At 43.5% G+C, this 20,574-nt stretch overlaps 1 protein-coding gene across 8 annotated transcripts in view; it reads right to left on the bottom strand.

The window, feature by feature from the left end:
* The window catches only part of RNASEH2B (ribonuclease H2 subunit B), a 160,850-nt gene that overhangs the window by 19,761 nt on the left and 120,515 nt on the right, over positions 1-20,574 (bottom strand). For all 8 annotated transcript variants that reach the window (XM_077855829.1, XM_077855832.1, XM_077855827.1 and 5 more), the window contains 4 exons: positions 19,418-19,494; positions 14,697-14,811; positions 4,354-4,418; positions 2,811-2,916 (listed from right to left, as the gene is read on the bottom strand). In XM_077855829.1, coding sequence (XP_077711955.1) covers positions 2,811-2,916; positions 4,354-4,418; positions 14,697-14,811; positions 19,418-19,494 — 363 coding nt within the window. The remainder of the gene's footprint in view (positions 1-2,810; positions 2,917-4,353; positions 4,419-14,696; positions 14,812-19,417; positions 19,495-20,574) is intronic.

Below are 20,574 nucleotides of genomic sequence, written 5' to 3'. Positions count from 1 at the left end.
TAACATCCATCTGTTAGAGTAGTGAGCAATTTCATGGATAAAATATGATAGAGGATGATATCAAAGTTAGCAGATGACATAACACAGCAGATGCTCACCAAATGATGGTTAGAATAAGGATTCGGGGTCGTTTTCTTAGCTGAAGCCTTTGAATACAAATAAAGCTCAAAATCAGCTGTGACAATTTGACATGTTCGTGCCTTCTAAAGACTAATCTTTTCTAGGTCTGTTGCAATACAGAATAAATCTAATTAACGAGTGGTAATGAGTCTGTTCATTTTTTTTTTTTAATTTTTTTTTCTTTAATTTTTTTATTTATTTATGATAGGCACACAGTGAGAGAGAGAGAGGCAGAGACACAGGCAGAGGGAGAAGCAGGCTCCATGCACTGGGAGCCCGACGTGGGATTCGATCCCGGGTCTCCAGGGTCGCGCCCTGGGCCAAAGGCAGGCGCCAAACCGCTGCACCACCCAGGGATCCCCGAGTCTGTTCATTTAAGAGACATGGTATATGACACGTCTCTGTCAAGTACGTGCTTTATAAGAATCCTGAACATTATATATACCCTCAAACTAGTAAAACTGCCTTCTGGGCAGTCTGGGTGGTTTAGCGCCTGCCTTTGGCCCAGGGCACGATCCTGGAGACCCGGGATCAAGAGTCCCGCATCGGGCTCCCTGCATGGAGCCTGCTTCTCCTTCTGCCTGGGTCTCTGCCTCTCTCTCTGTGTCTCTCATGAATAAATGAATAAAATCTTAAAAAAAAATTAAAAAAAAAAAACTACCTTCAAAAATGTATAAAACTAAGCTCAGTAGGATGTATCATTGTTAATTAATTAATTCTTAGCACCTGGACACTCAGTTCTAAAATGAAGCTGTGGCATCAGTGAGCTGCAGCTACATGAGACCAAATCTGTTTACGGCCCTATTTTTAAATTCAGTATTTCACATATACTAGAGGATAATCAAAGTTAATATGTGGATAATCATTTGGAGATAATCAAAAACACTGTCTCAGGTTTGCTGCTGGGATACTTATTTGCTCCTTTTTTTTTTTTCCTTTCTCTTCTGCCTTCAAACTAAGATTTTATTTGCCTGAGCATTAAAGGGACTGCTGTCCGGACCACATGATCTCGGAGAGTCTTCAGTGAGAGACTCTCTCCACCAACATAGAACTGAAAGTTATCACCAGACCCTTCTTAAAATGTGCTCCTGGTTCTAGGTTGGTAATTATCCACGAATGGATGAAGGGACCTAAGAAAGCCAGCATGTTATTTGTTTGCCTCTTCTGGCTGCAAACTTCATTAAAGATCTAAAAAGAAAGGAAATAGTGTAAATACTGTAGGCTTACTTTCTGGCTAGACCCTAAAGCCATGGCAATAGAGCCGTGCCCAGTCCCTGGATTGGCTTATACCGACTCAGAAATTGGTATAAACGCTGGATTCAGAGCAGAATATGTGTCCTACTAGCTAGGATGGGTGACCTTGGCTAAGTCATTTACGTCTCTGAGACCACAAATCCTTACTTTTAAAATGAGATCTGTCTAAATAATCTCTAATATCCCTTCTCCTTCTTAAAAAAAAAAAAAATCTATGGTCCATCCATCCATCTGACTGAACCCCTTCTCTTTTGTTAGAGCTGATCAAAAACCGTGATAGCTGGTAAACTGAGTATGGCCAGAGCATTCCCCCATTTCCAGAATGGCAGGAGTCCTCTACCATCTACTGGTGAAAAGTGTTTTAAGGTATATTTCGGCCAAAGATCGCCTGAATTATACCTTCAATCACAAGCAGACTCTTGGTCCTAGTTGTTGTTGTTTTTTTTTTAAGATTTTATTTATTTATGAGAGACACAGAGAGAGAGACAGAGAGAGAGAGAGAGAGGCAGAGACACAGGCAGAGGGAGAAGCAGGCTCCATGCAGGGAGCCCGACGCGGGACTCAATCCCGGGTCTCCAGGATCATGCCCTGGGTTGAAGGCGGCGCTAAACCACTGAGCCACTGGGGCTGCCCTCTTGGCCCTAGTTTTAATTGTTTTAATGACAAAACTCAGAGGCTTTGGAGTTTGCCCACAACAGGGGAACAATGGATTGGAGCTCAAAGTCAGAATAATTTCTGTCCCACCATTTGAGAAGGTCAATCGCATAATGTAGCTGTGTTTATTCAACTACACAACTATGCTCATATAAAAATAAGAGGATGGCACGCTGGGAAAAGCAAAAGAACAGACCTTAATAACCTAAAAGAAAAAAATTGCCGGAGGAATTGGTTTTCACCTAAAATCGAAATATTAAGACCAATAGTAGGATACGCCGCAGAGAGGTAGCACATTGGAAACCCAGGGCCACACAAGTAGTAGCACAAACATGGTAAGTGTGGGCCTCGGAGCCAACAGCTCCATCGGAAGCTCGGCTTTATCATTTACCAGCCGTGTGACCCGGGGCGCAGCCTCCAGACTCTCAGTGTAGATGGGACCTGCGGGGAGGGTCAGCGGGGCTGCTGTGTGTCCAGTGGCAATTCAAACACGGGGCGTGCACACAGCACTCTCTTGATAATCGACAGCCCAAGTCGTTTGGCCGGTTATTACTATTAGTGCAAAGCAAATATTTGCCGAAGGCAGGATTTAAGTATCAATTAGTGAGAGCAATGATCTACGGTAGAAGTATTACTGGGTTCGGAACCCCGAGATCTGCAAGAGCACAGGGCAAGAATGCAAAGCTTCTGAGACATCACGATTTTAAATCCGCAGGACAGACATTTATACGTCAGCAGCTTCCTCCAGGCAAAAAGGACTTCTGACGAAATGATCTGCTTACCTTCCTTGTCACTGGAAAACGGGTCACCAGAGAAAAATGCAGTTGCCTGTACCCGGGCGCTGACGTTCACATTGTTGGTTTTTAAGGCCGACACGGTCTGCTGAACCTGTGAAGTAACCATAAAGGGAACGTTAGGGTATTTCCAACTAACATTAGAAATCCACAACCTTCCAGATCGTCCTCCCACCATTTAGGATGCAGGAAGAAGTACCCGAGGACCTAGAAGTGTCTTCACCAGGTATCAGATGATGAGAGATGGCGCAGTTTATATGCAATAATTTTTCTAAACAGAAAAAATAATAAATTTTCCCTTTTCTAAGGATTTAAGAAAAGAGACATATTCAATAAATATAAATGTCCCTTTGCTATTCGTGTCATTATTATTTGCTAAGGACAAAACTAAATGCCAAGGTCCTGCTCAGCACTCACCCTTATTCTTCACCTACTACTAATGCAAATGCAGGGTGACCCATGGGGGCATCTTTGCTCTGCTTTGTATAGTAGTGGCCTCACTGCAAGGTCCATTTCCATTTTTCCAGGTTCCCCATGTGCCCGGTAACACGATGGAACAAGCAGGTCTTTACATACAAGATAGAAGAGGAACTTGGGAATCGGTACTATACAGGTATGCACAGAACCGGAAAAATTTTGTCATCCATAGACCCGGTCTGGGGAGATTCCTAATCAGTGCGAAGTGCACGATATTCTTACTCCACTGGCTGTCAAAGTGGTTGGTTTGTTTCTACTGTACCCACAGTAAGAAATAACACAGCAACCCAATACTTCAACACATCTATAGTTACATGTTTCATAAAACCATAATTAATACTTGTCCTTACTCTGTGCTATATTTTAATGCATCACACTACACTCCATCCCACCCCACCCTGTCCCACCCCACTCCACCCCATCCCACCCCACCCCATCCCACCCCAATCCCATCCCATCCCACCCCATCCCAATCCCATCCCATCCCAATCCCATTCCATTCAATTCTAAGAGAAATACTGATCAAGACCCACTAAATCAATCTGAAAAACGCTGCTCAGACCTTATGTTCTAGGATTTTAGGATCACTAAGATCCCTCGAGCAACCAGACGCTGACAGTGAGACACACTGCCTCTAAGTGTGAATCCCGTCTGCCCCAGCCCTTTGCTGTGCTGCATGTGAGCAACCTCAACCTCTGAGACAACAGCAGGACTTGCAGCAGCAAAAATGCATCATGTCTGATATCACCTGGCATGGAAAACTCAAATCTCCATCACCATGGAGAACTTCTTGCACCCAGTGGTGAGGATCGTGGGAAATGGGGAAGATGACGATAACTCCAGACATACATGAATGACGGAGGATGAAAAGTAAAACATTTCTTTTCCTATCTGGATATCTTTATACAGTTTTTCTCCTTTAACTGGATACACAAGATGGTCTTTGGATTCAGACTTAGCACATTCTCTAAATATTATTTAAAGGGAGCATTAAACTTTTCCTGCTGGAAAAAGTAGGTACTCCAGTACTCCAGGTACTAGAGATGTACTATACCTTTTTTCCAAGCCACTTTATTGTCTTCTCCTTGCTGTACTTATAATACTTCTTTTTGTCTACTTCTGGATTGAAGAAAAAAAAAACATAAGTGTATTAAACCAAAAAATAAATTCCTAAGGTTATATCTTATACTATATATATACTATATATATATCTAGATATATGCTATATATATATATAATCTATCTAGCTATCTATATAAATATATATACTATCTATCTAGATATATCTTAAAAATGTTTCATAACAGTTTATATTCTTGAAAAACTCAATTTATAAGCCTGGGAGCACACTTGCGTCTAAAAAAAAAAAATCCCAAAACAGAACTTGGGTGACTCAGGTTTCATCCAACCATTAAATGAATGGGAATCTAAGCAAATCATCAAATTACACTAACGGTTCTCATCTCAAGGAGAAATTTTTTTTCTTCCCTTTTTGTTGCATCTATATGAGATGACAGATGTTAACTAAACGCACTGTGGTGATCATTTCGTAACAGCTGAGTCAAACCATCATGCCGGACACCTTAAGCCCATACAGCGATGTGTGTCGATCGTTTAATAAAACTGGGAAAAGGCATAAAAAAAATCTGTAGTGAATGAATCCGTCATTTTAAAAACACAGCAAATTAACATGGAAAGCAACCTTCATTTTTTGAAATAATTTTAAGCTTACCCTAGTGTTTTCCATTACAGACATCTTTTCTAAAATAAAAGTGGAAATCCCAAGAAAGGAAACTGAAACTAAATGCAGATGCATATGCTTCATAGGCACTGCAGACAGTCAGGGAAAAAAATAAATCTTGTCAACTACTTGGGACTGTCCTGGTGGGATCAGCGAGAACGAAGAAACGATAAACCCATCTTCGAAGGCGTTACCAGCGTGACCACAGCTGTATTTCAGGGAATCCAGATTTACGACAGGCTTGACTCGGCCCTTAAGGGGATAAAGGCTCCAGGTCTTCTAGGGTCCACTTGCTCCCTTCGCAACCCCCTAGCTTTGCACAGGGTGACGTGGGCCCGAATGTCCTTGGTGACCCTTCGCCCAGGGAGTTTCTCACTCTCTGGGCCACCGGCAGAGAGCCGGGCCCCTGCCTGTGGGGGGGTGACCTGGGGGCCCCTGAAAGCCCCGGGCCAGCGTGGACTCCCCCACCTGACTGCTCGCAATCACCGTGGGAATGGTTTTTCGTGGTCCGGCCCGTCGCCCGCGCCACACAACGGTTCCCACGGGCGAGGGGCTGGCCGTGGCTCCGAACCTTCCTCCCCACTTCAGCCTGCGCTTATCTACACTGTGGGCACCAGGAGGCATGACGGAGGGCCCGGAGCGGTGGAGGGGAGATGGCTGCGGATGGTGCCAGAAGCCCCAGGACCCCGGGGTGTGACGCCGGCTGCGCTGGAGCCAACGGCCCCGACCCGCCCTGCAGCCAGGTGCTCCTGCCCACGTCCCAAGAGAAGGGCGGTTCCCAGAGCGTCCAGCAGTCCCTCGATGCACGTACGTGCGGCCCGGGCTGGAACCTCTGAAGGGGCGCGTTCACCGCCTGAGCCCGTCCCTGGGCAGCTCAGCGCAGCCTCTCCTCAGGAATGTGCCTTGATGCCGCTGCTCCCTCCTGTCTGCCTCCACATTCCTTGAGGACGGTCTACAACCTGCCAGTTTCCTTGCCCTCTCGCTCAGGAGCCCCCCACAGGCCCTTCCTTAATCCTCTTGAAAATGCGCTGCCGGAGTTGGTGGAGACGCGGGCCCTGCACCGCACGGCCCGGCTCTGGGCCCGGCTCTGGACCCTGGGCCCGGCGCCCGTCCCCTGCCGAGCAAGGCCACCCACACGGGGCCGAGCGCACATGCCCCACGCCCCACACGCAACCAGCACTTAGTATTATTTTAAAAGGAAGATTAAGGACGGCTTGCCAGTGCCGGCAGCATCACACGCCACGGCCTACGTGCAAGCCTGGCGGAGCTCCTCACATGCACTCCTCGCTGACGTTCAGAATGAATCTTGGGTGGAAACTGCGGTCTGGCCCATCCCCACCTCCAAGGACTGGGCTAGAGGGACGTGGAGCGCGTCGTCCCAGGTCACTGAGGCAGCGAGCAGGCAACCAGACCCTACGCGAGCGGACTCGACGTTCTGGGATCTGATGTTCGTTTTATTGAGATGAACTGGGTCCTGACCCTTGGCAGCAGTAATTCTGACCCTGCTCTTTGTGGGGGCAGAACTTCTCCATGACTCTACAAAAACTCGTCATCTTGGTTCTTCTAGGTCTCTGATGGCTTTTCTTCTGATTCGTTTCTGGCTCAGTTGCTCCTGCTCCACGGCCAACTGTACTTTTCTCAGGGGGTGAGTTCATTTTTTTTTTTTTTTTTCAAGAAGGCTAACCAAACCCAACCAGGAAGCCTCCTCCCGGTCAACCAGGCCTGAACTTCAAGGCCATCACTCACTCCTGCCTCCTTGCCCACATTCTATCACTGGATTCCAGTATTACCTTTGCGGGGTCCATGGAGGAGGAAAAAACAAGACCAAATACATAAACAAAAAAATACCATGTCTGATATGAGGAGGCTTGACTTCTCATGGGTCTGTAACTACTTTATTTTTTTTAAAATTACCTTTATTTAGGAATAATGTTTATGTGGTTAATATACCCACTTTATATAATTTGAGGGTTTTGAACAAATGTACATATACAGTCATGTAACTGTCACCCCAAAACGTTCTCTTGAGCCCTTCTGTAGTCTATTGTTTCACACCTCTCCAGACTTCAGGTGACCACTGATCTGCTATCAAAATTGATTACTTTTTGCTTTATTCTAGAACTTCATGGAAATGGAATCATACAGCAAGTACTTTTTTGTGACCATCTTTTGCTCCACATAATTTCTGTGACACACATCCATTTCATTGCCACTACTAATAGTTCTCTTGTCTTATGGAGTAGTATCCCATGTATGGACAGCCTACATTTTGTTTACACACTCACCTACCAAAGGGCATTTAGGTTGTTTCTAGTCTGCGGCTATTTTGAAAAAGTTGCTATGAAAACAAAAATGCTGCTCTGAACGTTCTTGCACAAGTCTTTCCATAGAGATGTGTTTTTGTAAGTCTTGGGTAAACCCCAGGAGTAGAATGACTGAGTCGTAAGAAACTTGTCAAGTTGTTTACTATTTTATGCTTCCACCAGTCAGGTAGGCAAGTTCCAGTTGTTCCTCAACTTATTGTTTTTATTTCAAGCCACTCTAGTGAATACTAATGATATTTCCTTGTGGTTTTAATTTACATTTCCCTGGTGACTAACGATATTGAACATGTTTTCTGATGCCTATGGGCTATTTATAAATCTTCTTTTGCTAATTGTCTGTTCACACTTTCTGACTTTTTTTTTTTTTTAAACTGGGCTATATGTATTTCATCTCATTATTGTGTTAAGACAACTCTTTATATATTTGAGATACATATTTTTATCAGATATACCATGTAAAACATTTTCTTCCAACTATAGTTTATCTTTTTTTTTTTTAGTGGGGTCTTCAAAAAAACAGAAGATATTAATTTTGATAAAATGTAATTCATGGGTACATTTATAATTTTTTTTTATAATTAATAGGTTTTGTGTCCTAAGAAATCCTTGCCTATCTTCAGGGTCACAAAAGTTTTCTCTTTTCTTTTAGAAGTTCAGTAGTTTCCATTTCTGCATGTAAATTAGTGATCTGGGATCCCTGGATGGCACAGCGGTTTAGCGCCTGCCTTTGGCCCAGGGCGCGATCCTGGAGACCCAGGATCGAATCCCACATCGGGCTCCCCGTGCATGGAGCCTGCTTCTCCATCTGCCTATGTCTCCGCCTCTCTCTCTCTCTCTGTGACTATCATAAATAAATAAAAATAAAAAAAAAAAAGTAAATTAGTGATCTATTTTGAGTTAATTTTTCTAACCGTGAGGTGAATGTTAACACTGTTTTTCATATGAATATCCAAATTCTTCAGACCATTTGTTGAAAAGACTATCTCTTCTCCCACTGGAGTATCTTGATACCACTGAAAAAAATTCAATTGACTATATAAGTGTGGGTCCACTGCTGGGTTCTCTATTCTGTTCCATTATCTATATGTTTATCCTTACACCAATGCCACACTTCCTTGATTGTTATAGCTCTAGAGTAAGTCTTGAAATCAGATTGTGTGAGTTCTCCAACTTTATTCTTTTTCAAAATTGTTCCAGTTATTGCAGGTCTTTGCAAATTCACATAAATTCTAGAATCAGCTCATCAATTTCTGGCTCTCTCCCCCAAGAAAGCTTGATAGGCATTACATTAAATCTATAGATCAGTTAGAAGAGAATGGACCTCTTAACAATACTGAATCTTCAAATTCATGAACATGGTATACCTCTCTATTTAATTCATTAATTTCTCAGCAATGTTTTGTAACATCCAGTATACTGGTCTTGCACATACTGTGTTATATTTATTTCTAGAACTTCATGATCTTTGATGATATTCTGTGTAATATGTTTTTATTCCATTGTCCAATTGTTCACTGTTAGTATACAAAAATACAATTCACTTTTTGTACATTGATTTTGTATCCTGTTTATTAGTTATAGTAATTTTTTTTGGTAGATTCATTTGGGCTTTCTACATACATGTATATACTTTTTATGTATAAAGATGGTTTCACTATTTAATTTCCAATCTATATACCATTTTCTTTTTCTTATTTTGTGAAACTCTTAGGACTCCCACTCCAATGGTGAATAGAGTGGTCAGAGCAGACATGCTTACCTTCCACCCAACCATAGGGGAAAACCGTGTTCAGTCTTTTACAGTGAAGTATGATATTAGCTTAGGTCTGTCATAGACGCCCTTTACCAGACTGAGGAAGTGCCTTTCTATTCTAATTTGCTAAGAATTTATTTTATGACTGAATTTTGTCACATGATTTTCCTGCATCTCTTGAAATGATCTACAATTTTTCTTTTGTCACGTGTAAACAGGTGAATTATGCAGATCGATTTTCTAATGTTCAACCAACTTTGCATTCCTGAGATAAACCCCACTTGGTTATGTTATCCTTTTTATATATTTGGTTTGCTGATATTTTATTAGGAATTTTTCAGTCTATGATCATAAGGGATATTGGCCTGGTTTTCTTTTTAAAATAATTTTGACTTTGATATTGAGGTAATTTTGGCTTCATAAAATTTGTTGGGAAGTATTCCCCCCTCATCTAATTTCTGAAAGGACTTGAGTATCATTATTTGAGTATTATTTCTTTCCTAAAGTAACGTAGAATTAAGTAGTGATGCTAGTTGGGCCTGGAGGGTTCTTTTTTTTTTTTTTTGATAAGTTTTTAATTACACATTTATTTCTAATTGAACATTCCTTGGACAAGATGATCACTAAGAAATATCCAATTCGGATATCTCAGAAGGCTACAAAAGGCTACAATTGCGTAAATTATGACCTAATTTTGAAATTTACAAATTTTGATAAGCAAAGGGGTTCAAAATATTCGTGAAGGCCATAGATTACCCACAATTATGAAAAATATCATAACACGATTGTTTGTGTGTTAGACTTAACGTTTGCAAGAGCTGGTGAGTTAGATAATATGTACATAATGTTGGAAGGTTTCTTTCCCTAATGTGTCTGGTGCCTATAAAACAGGTCTCAAACATCTGGAAAGACTGGGTTTACAAAATAAAGATGGAATAAAAGTGAGTCCACAATTAAATAACATGTTTAGCAATTGGGTAATCGGCTCACAGTCTTGCATTTCTCTGATGTATTATTGAACGAACTGCCTAGAGCACATTTTCACATCTACTTTCTCAATGTTTTCCATAACAGAAACTCATATGGTCTCTTTTTTTTCCCCCCTGCCCCCTGGAGATAGAAACTTGGCAACTGTACTTGGGGTATTTTAATCAGGTAAGTTTTCCTGGCTCTTCCTGTTAATCACATCGGACAGCCTAGTGCAGCTCTGGCGTGCAATGTGAAACAGTGTTCCACTCAAGATGAAGTTCATAACCCTTTATTAGGCCTTTCCCCTGTCATCCCTCCGCTGAATGTGAGCTCCTTTGGCAAGAAACAAACTGAGCCCCAGAGCTAGCAAACAGAGACACATCACTTCCTTCACTAATAAAGCAGGCAGAGCCGAGTAAGGTCACCGCCACCATCACTGGGGATACAAACAACCGTGGCTGGTTTATGCAGCAGGGATGAGGTGGGTGGGGGAGGTTCTCATAAACCCAGCAGGCTTAACCAGATCTTTAATGCCACAGACTTCTGAGACAGCATCTGGAGTCTAATATCAAAACAGCTGGCTGGGGAATTTGAGTGTTTGGGGTTTTGCTCCATCTGCACAGAGCCTATGGAGAGAACGGATGTTAATGGCAATCAGCTCTCTTCCTTATGTTTGCTCCCTCCCGTGGACATCACCTGACCACTCCTAGCAGTCCTCCTTGTTTCTTGTTTGGAAAATCCTAGCAATAAAATACGGAATGGAAGCAAACACTAGCGTATATATGGACAGTAATTCAAATAAGCAGCCGATACCCAAGGCCAAGGCAATCACTAGAAGAGGGGGATGGTTGCCTGAGAACAGGAAAGCTCACTGCCGGGATGAGAAGTCTGTCTTCTCCTTAAATTGTTGCAGTCCCCTGTCTTCTTTTCTGTCTCCCTCTTTTTGCCTCTGGAAGGGAAATTATGAAGATGGGGTATATCCCAAGACTGTTTTGTTTTGAAGTGAGTTTCTATTTTTATATGAGACACCACCTAAGGATTCTACCTAACACCTAAGTGTTCTGGAAGTGTTACACGGTTGCAAGAAGGAAGGGAAAGAGCTGCTGTCAGACAGGGGTTGTAGTTCTGGTGCTACCACTTCTATTGCCAGGATGCTAGTCCAGTAACTTCATCTCTTTGAGCCTCTGTCCCCTCATTTGCAAAAATGCAGGTTGTAGTAACAGTAAAGGGATACTGTAAAGATACAATAACTTATGTAAAATACAGAGGATACATAATTTCTCACTAGATGGTAGATGTTTTTGTTATTATCCAATTATCCCCATTCTACTTCACTTAATATATATATTTAGCAATGGACCATCAAACGGATGCATATGGGTGTGCCCAGTCACTTAAACATCAACAAAGAATTAAAAATTTTCTAATTCAAAAAAATAAAATAAAATAAATAAAAATTTTCTAATTCAGAAGCCTTACTAGTACTCACATTCACTGAGCATTTACTATACATCCAGTGATCTCTGGGTACTGATTTACTTGTATTACATCATTTAATTCCAGAAACATCTCTTTATGGTAGTTAGCAGATACTATTAACTGCAACACTTAAATAACGCTCACATCCTGGTCATTCAATAATCTCAACACTATGAATAAAAGCTTTATTTTATGATCTAGAACAACTTTGCAAAGTACTAAATATAACATATGAGGGATACTCTCAACCTTTCCAACTCTTCATCTTACAGACCAAGAATGCTGAAAACTGAATGATTTCAACACTATATAACAAATACACTTTTAATTTTCCATATAAGCCAGTAGATCCTGAGATCAGATTACCAAACTATTCTCTTTTTTTAAAGATTTTATTTATTTATTTATTCCTGAGAGACACAGAGAGAGAGGCAGAGACACAGGCAGAGGGAGGAGCAGGCTCCCTGCAGGGAGCCCGACGCGGGACTTGATCCCAGGTCTCCAGGATCACGCCCTGGGCCAAAAGCAGACGCTCCACTGCTGAGCCACCCAGGCGTCCCTACCAGAGTATTCTTAAAGAAATTCTTTCCCCAAAAAGATATGAAACAAATACAATAAAATATTAACATTTGTTGATTACCAGGTTGAGTACAAATGATATCTGCAGTTTTTTATCTGAATGTTTTATATCTTGAATTTTCTGAAATTAAAATAATTGTTTTAGTTGCCCATAGATACTTTCACTTTCTGAGCAGATATTTTATCAGCCAAAATGTTTTCCAGGTTTCTTAACACTCCAGGTCTCAAATTTTTCTTTTTTAATGACAGTAAGGCAAAACATAAAGTGATAATTCAGATTTGATTTCCTGTAGTAAAAGATGTATGCAGTTCTCTCTAGAAGTCTTGACAGTTTCTTCACAATCAAAACATTTTTTAAATCTTAATGGAAGGTTTAAAAACAAAACCAAACATTTTTAAAACAAGGAAAGAAAAGGAATAGTAGGATCTCTTATATCTCCCAAATATGCTTCAGCCTCAAAAAGGCCTGTTCATCAAAATACACATAAACAATCTCCCAGTACTTGCTTCACTCCTTAACCCAGAAGACAAACACGTGAAATACTGTCTTTATGTCAGTTCTGCATGCAAGGACAGCATGCTGAGATAGACAGCCTTTCCCATGAAGGTCCAAAGGGAAATGCATAGTATTTCGAAGTGTATTTAGAGCTGGTCAAACAGGTCAGTGCAGACCTTCCAACATTTAGGCAGTATTAAGAAGTCAAAGAGTTCGGGACAGCCTTCAGATAATGATTCAATCAACGGTCAGGGGTCCGTGTGCAGGAGGGAAGGATGAGAGAGAGGGAAGCTCTTGCTTTGGAGCACAGGCTGCAAGCTAACACATGCCGGTGCATTCACCTCGTTTCTGGATCTGGGCTTCTGGGTTTGGGGTTAACGTAACTGTCCTCGACACAACTCATAGGAGCACTGGGGATAATGAATTAGTTGCATTTTCAATTTACGTTAGCTTGGCAAAATTCAAATGACTTGCAATTATCCTCCGTTATTGAAGCTTTCAGAAACAGCTGCGAGCTACTTCCCTCGCGACTGTTACCATCTCCCAGCTCAGGACCCGGCAAGGACCTTAACAGGACTCTTTAGACAAAACCCTGGTGCTATATACCATATCCGGAACGGAATGCTAAGCCCGGCCGAGCGTGAATTTAGTTGGATTTAAGATGTGAAATGCTATCAGTGAGGTCTCCCCTTTCGCGCTGTGAGCTCACACTTCTTGGAACCACCAGTTTCTTGGGCTCAAAACCGTCACAACTGCCAAACCGGCCACCTTTTGTGAATCAGCAGCTTGCTGTCTTGTTTCCCGCACCACATTTCCACATTAACCCTGAGCCTGCTTGAGTGACCCTTTTGAGGCATGGATGCCACGTGTGCACAGCGTTTCTAACTTTCCGGGACGTGCTCACGTACGCAGCCTCACTTCTTTCTCTCAGAATCCAAAGGAACAGTGTCTCCGGCTCATCTCCTGGGTTCTCCCAGCCCACTCCTCCCACCTGTGCCTCCAGGAGGCCACCGTGCCGCCAGGGCCCGACGCGGCAGTCATCCTGGACTCCTCCTCCTCCTCCTGGACTGCTGCCCAGCAGCCGGTGAGGCTGGTTCCCCGGACAGGTGCTACCTGCCGCTAGCTCTAGGTGCTAAGCTCAGGCTACTGTCATTCCTACCGGAGCCCCGCAGCAGCCTCTGGGGACCTGGCCTTAGACTCTCCGATGTGCTTTCCACATTATGGCTCACACTCTGCTGACGCTCCGCTACCAGTAGGCAGAGTCCGACACACATAAGCCCCTTCTTCATCTGAGAGCGTGCCTGTGTTCCCACCCCTTTCCTTCCTTACCACCTTAGAGGCACCGCTGGCATCCTACACCCTGGCTCACCTGAACTCCTTAGAGCTGCTGATCATGACAAACTCTCTCATGAACCCATGCCTCTGTGATGCCTCTGACCCTGATTTACCCTTTAGGGCTGCACTGGGAGCAACACGATACCCAACTGCTTGCACTCTCCAGCCGCAGGGTTATACACCTGTCCTGTGTGCACCCAGAACACCCCGAGTTCACTTCTATTACTCTCTGCTGCCATTGCCCTGCTTGCAATTTGTCCCCAGTAGACTCAGAGCTTAGTGAGACAAAGGATCATGTCTTATTTATAACCAGCCTGGAGTCTAACTCCAGTGCCCTACATAGGGTGCTTAGTTGGCACTCGATAAGCACTTCTGGATTCAATGAAGGCGTAGGCCTTACGTAATCTTACAAGTGAGAAATCCGAGGCCGAAAGCAGGTAAGGAACTGAACTGAAGTCACAGACTAGTTCAAAGAAGAACGGAGACCAAAGCCCAAGCCTCGTGACTCCTGGCCCTGTAGGAGACAGGCCACCGTATTCCACAGGATACAATTTCAAAGCCTGAACGATCCAGTGCAACAGAGAACCAGTTCTGACAAGTGGAAGCAAGTCTGAATGACAGCTTCCCCGATGGGTGATTAGAACAAGCCTTACGTTCACGGGGACAGGTGCCCAGCCTTTCCAGCAGCCACAAGCCTGATTTCAAAGGCCACCTAGGATACCTTTCTCCTCTGTCACGTGTTGAAGTAACTTCTCGAGATCAGGAAGTCTCAGCAACAAGATGCAATTTGGAAACGTGTCATCCAGCACAACTTGATCTAGCGGCTGGAACTTTCCCTGAAAAAAAAAAAAAAAAAGACTTTATTCAGTCAAGAATGCAAGCACTCCAGTCAGCAAACTCAGAAACTCACACCTTTTATAAGAAAAGAGAAAAAGACACATCATCTCATAGCTGGACCTTTAAATAAAGTTCAAAGCCACCTGTTTCACCTAAAGAACCCCTACACTGGGCAGCCCCGGTAGCTCAGCGGTTTGGCACTGCCAACAGCCCAGGGCGTGATCCTGGAGCCCCAGGATCGAGTCCCACGTCAGGCTCCCTGCATGGAGGCTGCTTCTCCCTCTGCCTGGGTCTCTGCCTCTCTCTCTCTGTCTCTCTCCTCTCTGTGTATTCCATGAATAAATAGATAAAATCTTAAAAAAAAAAAAAAAAAAAAAAAAGAACCCCTACACTGGGAGAGGCTCCAGAACTGACCTCAGCTCCCTCCTGGAGCTCTTGAAAGCACTGGGGTTCCAACCAGCATTACCACCCGTATCTAAAGTACAGTCACGGGATGAAGCGGGATGGCGTGGGTGGATTCTGGAAGAGCACTAGAAGCCATGGAAGCTTGCACAGATGGTGGAGACTGCGTTGGGCTGCTCTCAGCCATTCAGTGGGAAGAAGAACCAGCTGAGGTCACACAGCAGGGGCCCTGACCAGGACTCAGGAATAAGCCCAGATCACATCCAAGGCAAACAGCTTCCCCTCATCCTTAGCCCAGGGCTGAAGAAAGAAGAAAATTAACCAAAATGAATCCACTCTTGCCAGAGCCATCTGACGGCGCTTCCAAATGTCGACCATAAGGAAAGACAAGACAGCCAGGCGGGTAGGTGCAAGGAGGCTGCTGTTAAATCCGGCTCATCTGCAGAGGTGGGTGTGCAAGGCCTGGGAGCCCAGGGGCCAGAGCACACACACAGGAATTCAGAACATTCTTCTTCCCAATCAGGTTGTTTTTACTGAACTGTCAGGAGCGTGGAGAGGTGAAGTCTGTCTAAATGATTAGTGCCCTGACTTGGAGATACTGGACCTTATAGAAAATATATGGCCCTGCCCATGTCCCACTGCTAGCTCACTCTGCTTTTCTGTTTTGGCGACAACCTCATCTGAAGACAAAGAAACCATCTGGTCAGTTTTCTCACTGCAAATACAGCTTTCTTTGGTTTTAAGGGTGAAATCTCGTTCATTCAGTAGCAGGTGTGAAGGCTCCTCGTACTTTAAGTCAACAAGTGGCAAGAAATGCCTTAAATGCTTTTATCAGATAGTAAGAATAATCCGCAGACTTCCCAAGTCTTGCTGTCTCTAGATATCTACCTTAATCTACATTCTTTCACGGTCAACAATATTTTCAATATTTAGCAGTTTAAAACAATATTCTGATTATATATAATGGACTGCCACACAGTAATGATATAATAATTTCATAATTAGGGATCCCTGGGTGGCTCAGCGGTTTAGCGCCTGCCTTTGGCCCAGGGCGCGATCCTGGAATCCCGGGATGGAGTCCCGCGTCAGGCTCCCTGCATGGAGCCTGCTTCTCCCTCTGCCTGTGTCTGCCTCTCTCTCTCTCTCTCTCTCTCTCTCTCATGAATAAATAAATAAATAAATCTTAAAAAAAAGCCAACTATGTGTTAAAAAAATAATAATTTCATAATTAATATTTCATTCTCCCTTTCTTTACCATATAGGCCCCAAAAGGAAACTCAATAGCAACCTGCTTCGAAATAAAGTCAGTAACAGTTGGGATAGCTAGAAAGAAGAATCTCTCTGGTGTTAAACTTTATGATTACAAAAGATCAGGTCAACGTTTCAAAAGCGCATCCCAATATCCTTGAACTCAATAGGACAAGATCGTATCTAAAATGCAGGGAAGGAAGGAAATACCTAAATGTCTCATGAGTTATCTTATAGGGCATCAGGTATTTGAGGAGAAAAAGTAAGACGGTTTACAACGAAAGCCAACCACCACTTTGAGCAGGATTTCTGCTTCGCTGTCCCTGTCGACCTGAACCACGGTACCCTCGGGCCTCCCAGGGGGCCCGGCTGAGGGCTACTTTGCTACAGTCGTGGTCCTAGCGGGACACCGGCAAACACCCCCACAACATGAAGGGAGAGGCTTTCTCTCTGTTCGTGCATCCCAGAAAACAAATGGGAGCCAACTCAAGTATTGAACTGAATACAACCAGGTCCTTCCTTCTGGGGGTGACCAGAACCACTCCTGCTCCCTAGAGATGAAGACTTCCTAGCTTCATTGCATATATACCTTAAACTGCCTCGCTTCACGGTAGCTTCCAGATGATGAGCACCATGGATGAAGCGAGGAATAAAACCTCCCTGGTCCACATGCCAGGACGGAGGATGTAGGGAAGGAGGAGAATGCAAGAAGCTAAGCTGCATCAGGAGAGAAAATGTGACTTAAAGTTTCAAGTCCATTTTATTGCTTTCAGTTTTTATAGCAAATTAAATTGACAGACCTACTGTATGGAAGTTCTGGAAATTTGGTCTAAGGACTAAGTAAGATGAGCCCAAAAACATTTACACAATAAGCAAACATCAGAATATAAAAACCCAGATTCTTCCAAGCAGTTTAAATAGCACTTCTTCCTTAAAATTGTTAATTCACAGGTTTTCCAACTGTGGTTGGTAGATCCCTGGGAGTCTCTAATACTTTTTCAAGGTCATTTTCACAATAATGCTAAGATACTATGTGCATTTTCACTGTGTTGACATTTGCCCTGCAGAGGTGGGCAGAGGTGCAGCCTCCTGAGCACCAGCCATGGCCGTGGCACCAACCTGTGCTCCTGTGCTCAACCAGGAGCTCCTGTGCTCTCCACTGCCATGCAGGGCAGTTAAAAAAAGAGAAAAAAACAGTTTTACTGAAGGATATCCTTGATTAAGGAGTAAAAGCAATTACTTTTTGGTTAAACCTTGACCCTGAGTACAAATCTTTTATATATTCCATGTGTTAAAAGTGATGCTAAAGCCCTTCTGCTACCCAGGCATCGTGATGACCTCAAGAAAATGTCCTTGCATCACTAAGCCAGGAGCAGAAATGGCCTCTTTTTCCCCTTTTTGTAGGATACCATTTTCAACTGGAAAAAACCATCGTGGACTATGGCTGTTCAGACTTGGGTATTTGGCTGGACATCAAAAAAGTGAACCCGTCACCTCAAGGAAAAGACTGGCAGTACTTGTAGCCTATGATACAATTTTAATTTCCAAGTGAAAATCAGAATCGTAGAAGAGTGGCCTCTGCTGCCGTGACAGCTTCCCAATGACTCGGTGGTGACAGCAACAACGGAGAGAGAGACAATGAGGTGTGTCCAGACGTGGAAGGTCTGCAGAATCCAGCGGAACAGTATTCTCCCAGTGACTATCCCAATGCGTGATATTAGAAAGTCATATGTGGGTAAAAAAAATCCATTCTCGGTGCAAGACAGACCAACAGACTCACATAATCAGCACATGGGGACTTCACTGACGGGGTTTCAGATTCTGTATTGCCACTGACGTTTCAGAAACCACCCCCCTCGATGTTTGGAGTGGTTTCAAACAAGAGTATCCACAGTTACCTGAAAGAGCCTATTACACCGTCCTTCCCTTTTCCGACTACACATCTCTGCGGGGCTGCACACTCTTCATATACTTCCACCGAAACACGTGGAAACAGATAGAATGCAGAGCCAGATACGAGAACCTAGACGTCTTCTATTGAGCCCGACATCAAGGAGATTTGCAAAAAATGGAAAACAGTGCCACACCCTCCACTGGATCTTTATGTTGTCACGTAATGGGCTTATTATTTTTATTTCAAAATAAACTAATAAAATTATTTTTAGATTTCTCAGTTTTCATTTCTAATGCAGTCAATGTATCAGAATCTATACATTCTACACATGTATCAGAATCTATACATGATACATCTAATGTATCAATGTATCAGAATGTATATCCGAATGTATCAGTATCCTGATAGATAAAATTAGGAGCAAAGAGCTTTTGGGGACCCTTAGAAACTGTCAGGAGTGTAAAGGTATCCTGAGAGCAGAATGCCGCAGGACCTCTGGCTGAAACTATCTCTCCGTGAAGTCTGTCCTTACACTGCACAGGTAACTTCATCCTGTGGATCCCAACTGGGATCCCTAAAGTCTCGGGTGCAGCAGCCCCATTAATGAGCTTTTCCTAGGCACACCACAGTTTACCTAAAGTCTCTCACAAAGAAGGAAATGAAAGAAAATAAGTCTTCTTTCCTCCCCGAAGGCCTGAGGTCAGTTTCTTAACATCTGTACTGTATTTCAAAATTAATGAGTACTTCACGATAACATTTTCATCGTTAGGCTTTTTGCCAAACGAGCCGGGCACGTGGCAGAGAGGGCTCGGCCGTTCTCAGAAGTCACAGGAAAACTAGATCAGGGCTGGCTCTCAGGCGTGGAGGTGCTCCAAGCCATCCCAGCCCACCTGGTACCCATCCATGTTCTATACCAAAGATGCCAACCTGAGTTAAATTACACGACGTCTGAATTGTGGGGACTCTACATCTGGGTCACGGGGAGCAAAGAGAGAAGCTCAGCCGAAGAGCACCCTACTCCGTCGTCCCCTCACCGTTAACACCCCAACAGGGAGACCCACCTCCTTATCAGCCTTTCTGAGGTAGTGGAGAAGCAGAAATAGAGGATCCATGGGTGTGGCGAAGTGGAGCAGACCGCCTACAGATTAAAAAGAGAACAAAGGAAATTAAATGTCTTGGAAAGACAACTTAGTTATTTCATCTTAATCCCAATGTGGAAACCATTCCTTGAAAAATATACGTGGAATTCCAAATTCAGAAGTTCTTCTTACATAGGCACAGGATTTTTTTAATAATAAATTTATTTTTTATTGATGTTCAATTTGCCAACATACAGAATAACACCCAGTACTCATCCCGTCAAGTGCCCCCCTCAGTGCCCGCCACCCAGTCACCCCCACCCCCCGCCCTCCTCCCCTTCCACCACCCCTAGTTCGTTTCCCAGAGTTAGGAGTCTTTACGTTCTGTCTCCCTTTCTGATATTTCCTACCCATTTCTTCTCCCTTCCCTTCTATTCCCTTTCACTAATATTTATATTCCCCAAATGAATGAGACCATATAATGTTTGTCCTTCTCCGATTGACTTATTTCACTCAGCATCATACCCTCCAGTTCCATCCATGTTGAAGCACATAGTGGGTATTCGTCATTTCTAATGGCTGAGGAATATTCCACTGTATACATAGACCACAGCTTCTTTATCCATTCACAAATTACCAAAACTGGATCAGGCGCAGGATTTTCTATAGAACTCTTTTGAAAGGCAGAATGTGCTAAGTGTTGTCACCACCTGTCACCTAACACTGTTAATACAGTCTCATTAACTATATTCCCTGTGCTGTATTTTTCATTTCTGTGACTTATTTATTTTACAACTGGAAGTCTGTACCTTTTCATCTTCTTTATTTCAGCCAGCCGTCCCCCCAACTCACCTTCCCTCTGGCAACCACCAGTTTGCTCTCTGTATTTTAGAGTCTTTTTTGGGGCGACTGGGTGGCTCAGGCAGTGTCTGCCTTTGGCTCAAGTCATGATCCCAGGGTCATGGCATTGAGCCCCGTGTCGGGCTCCCTGCTCGGTGGGGTGTCTGCTTGCTCCCATCCTCTACTCATGCTCTCTTTCTCTCAAATAAAGAAAGAATATCTTTTTTATTAAAAAAAAAAAAAAAAAAGTGGGGGCAGCCTGGGTGGCTCAGCAGTTTAGCGCTGCCTTTGGCCCAGGA

The sequence above is a fragment of the Canis aureus genome, chromosome 17 (assembly GCF_053574225.1).
Source record: "Canis aureus isolate CA01 chromosome 17, VMU_Caureus_v.1.0, whole genome shotgun sequence".
NCBI classification, from domain to species: Eukaryota; Metazoa; Chordata; class Mammalia; order Carnivora; family Canidae; genus Canis; species Canis aureus.
Note: the sequence above shows the minus strand (reverse complement) of the source record. Positions and strands in the feature narration are given on the sequence as shown.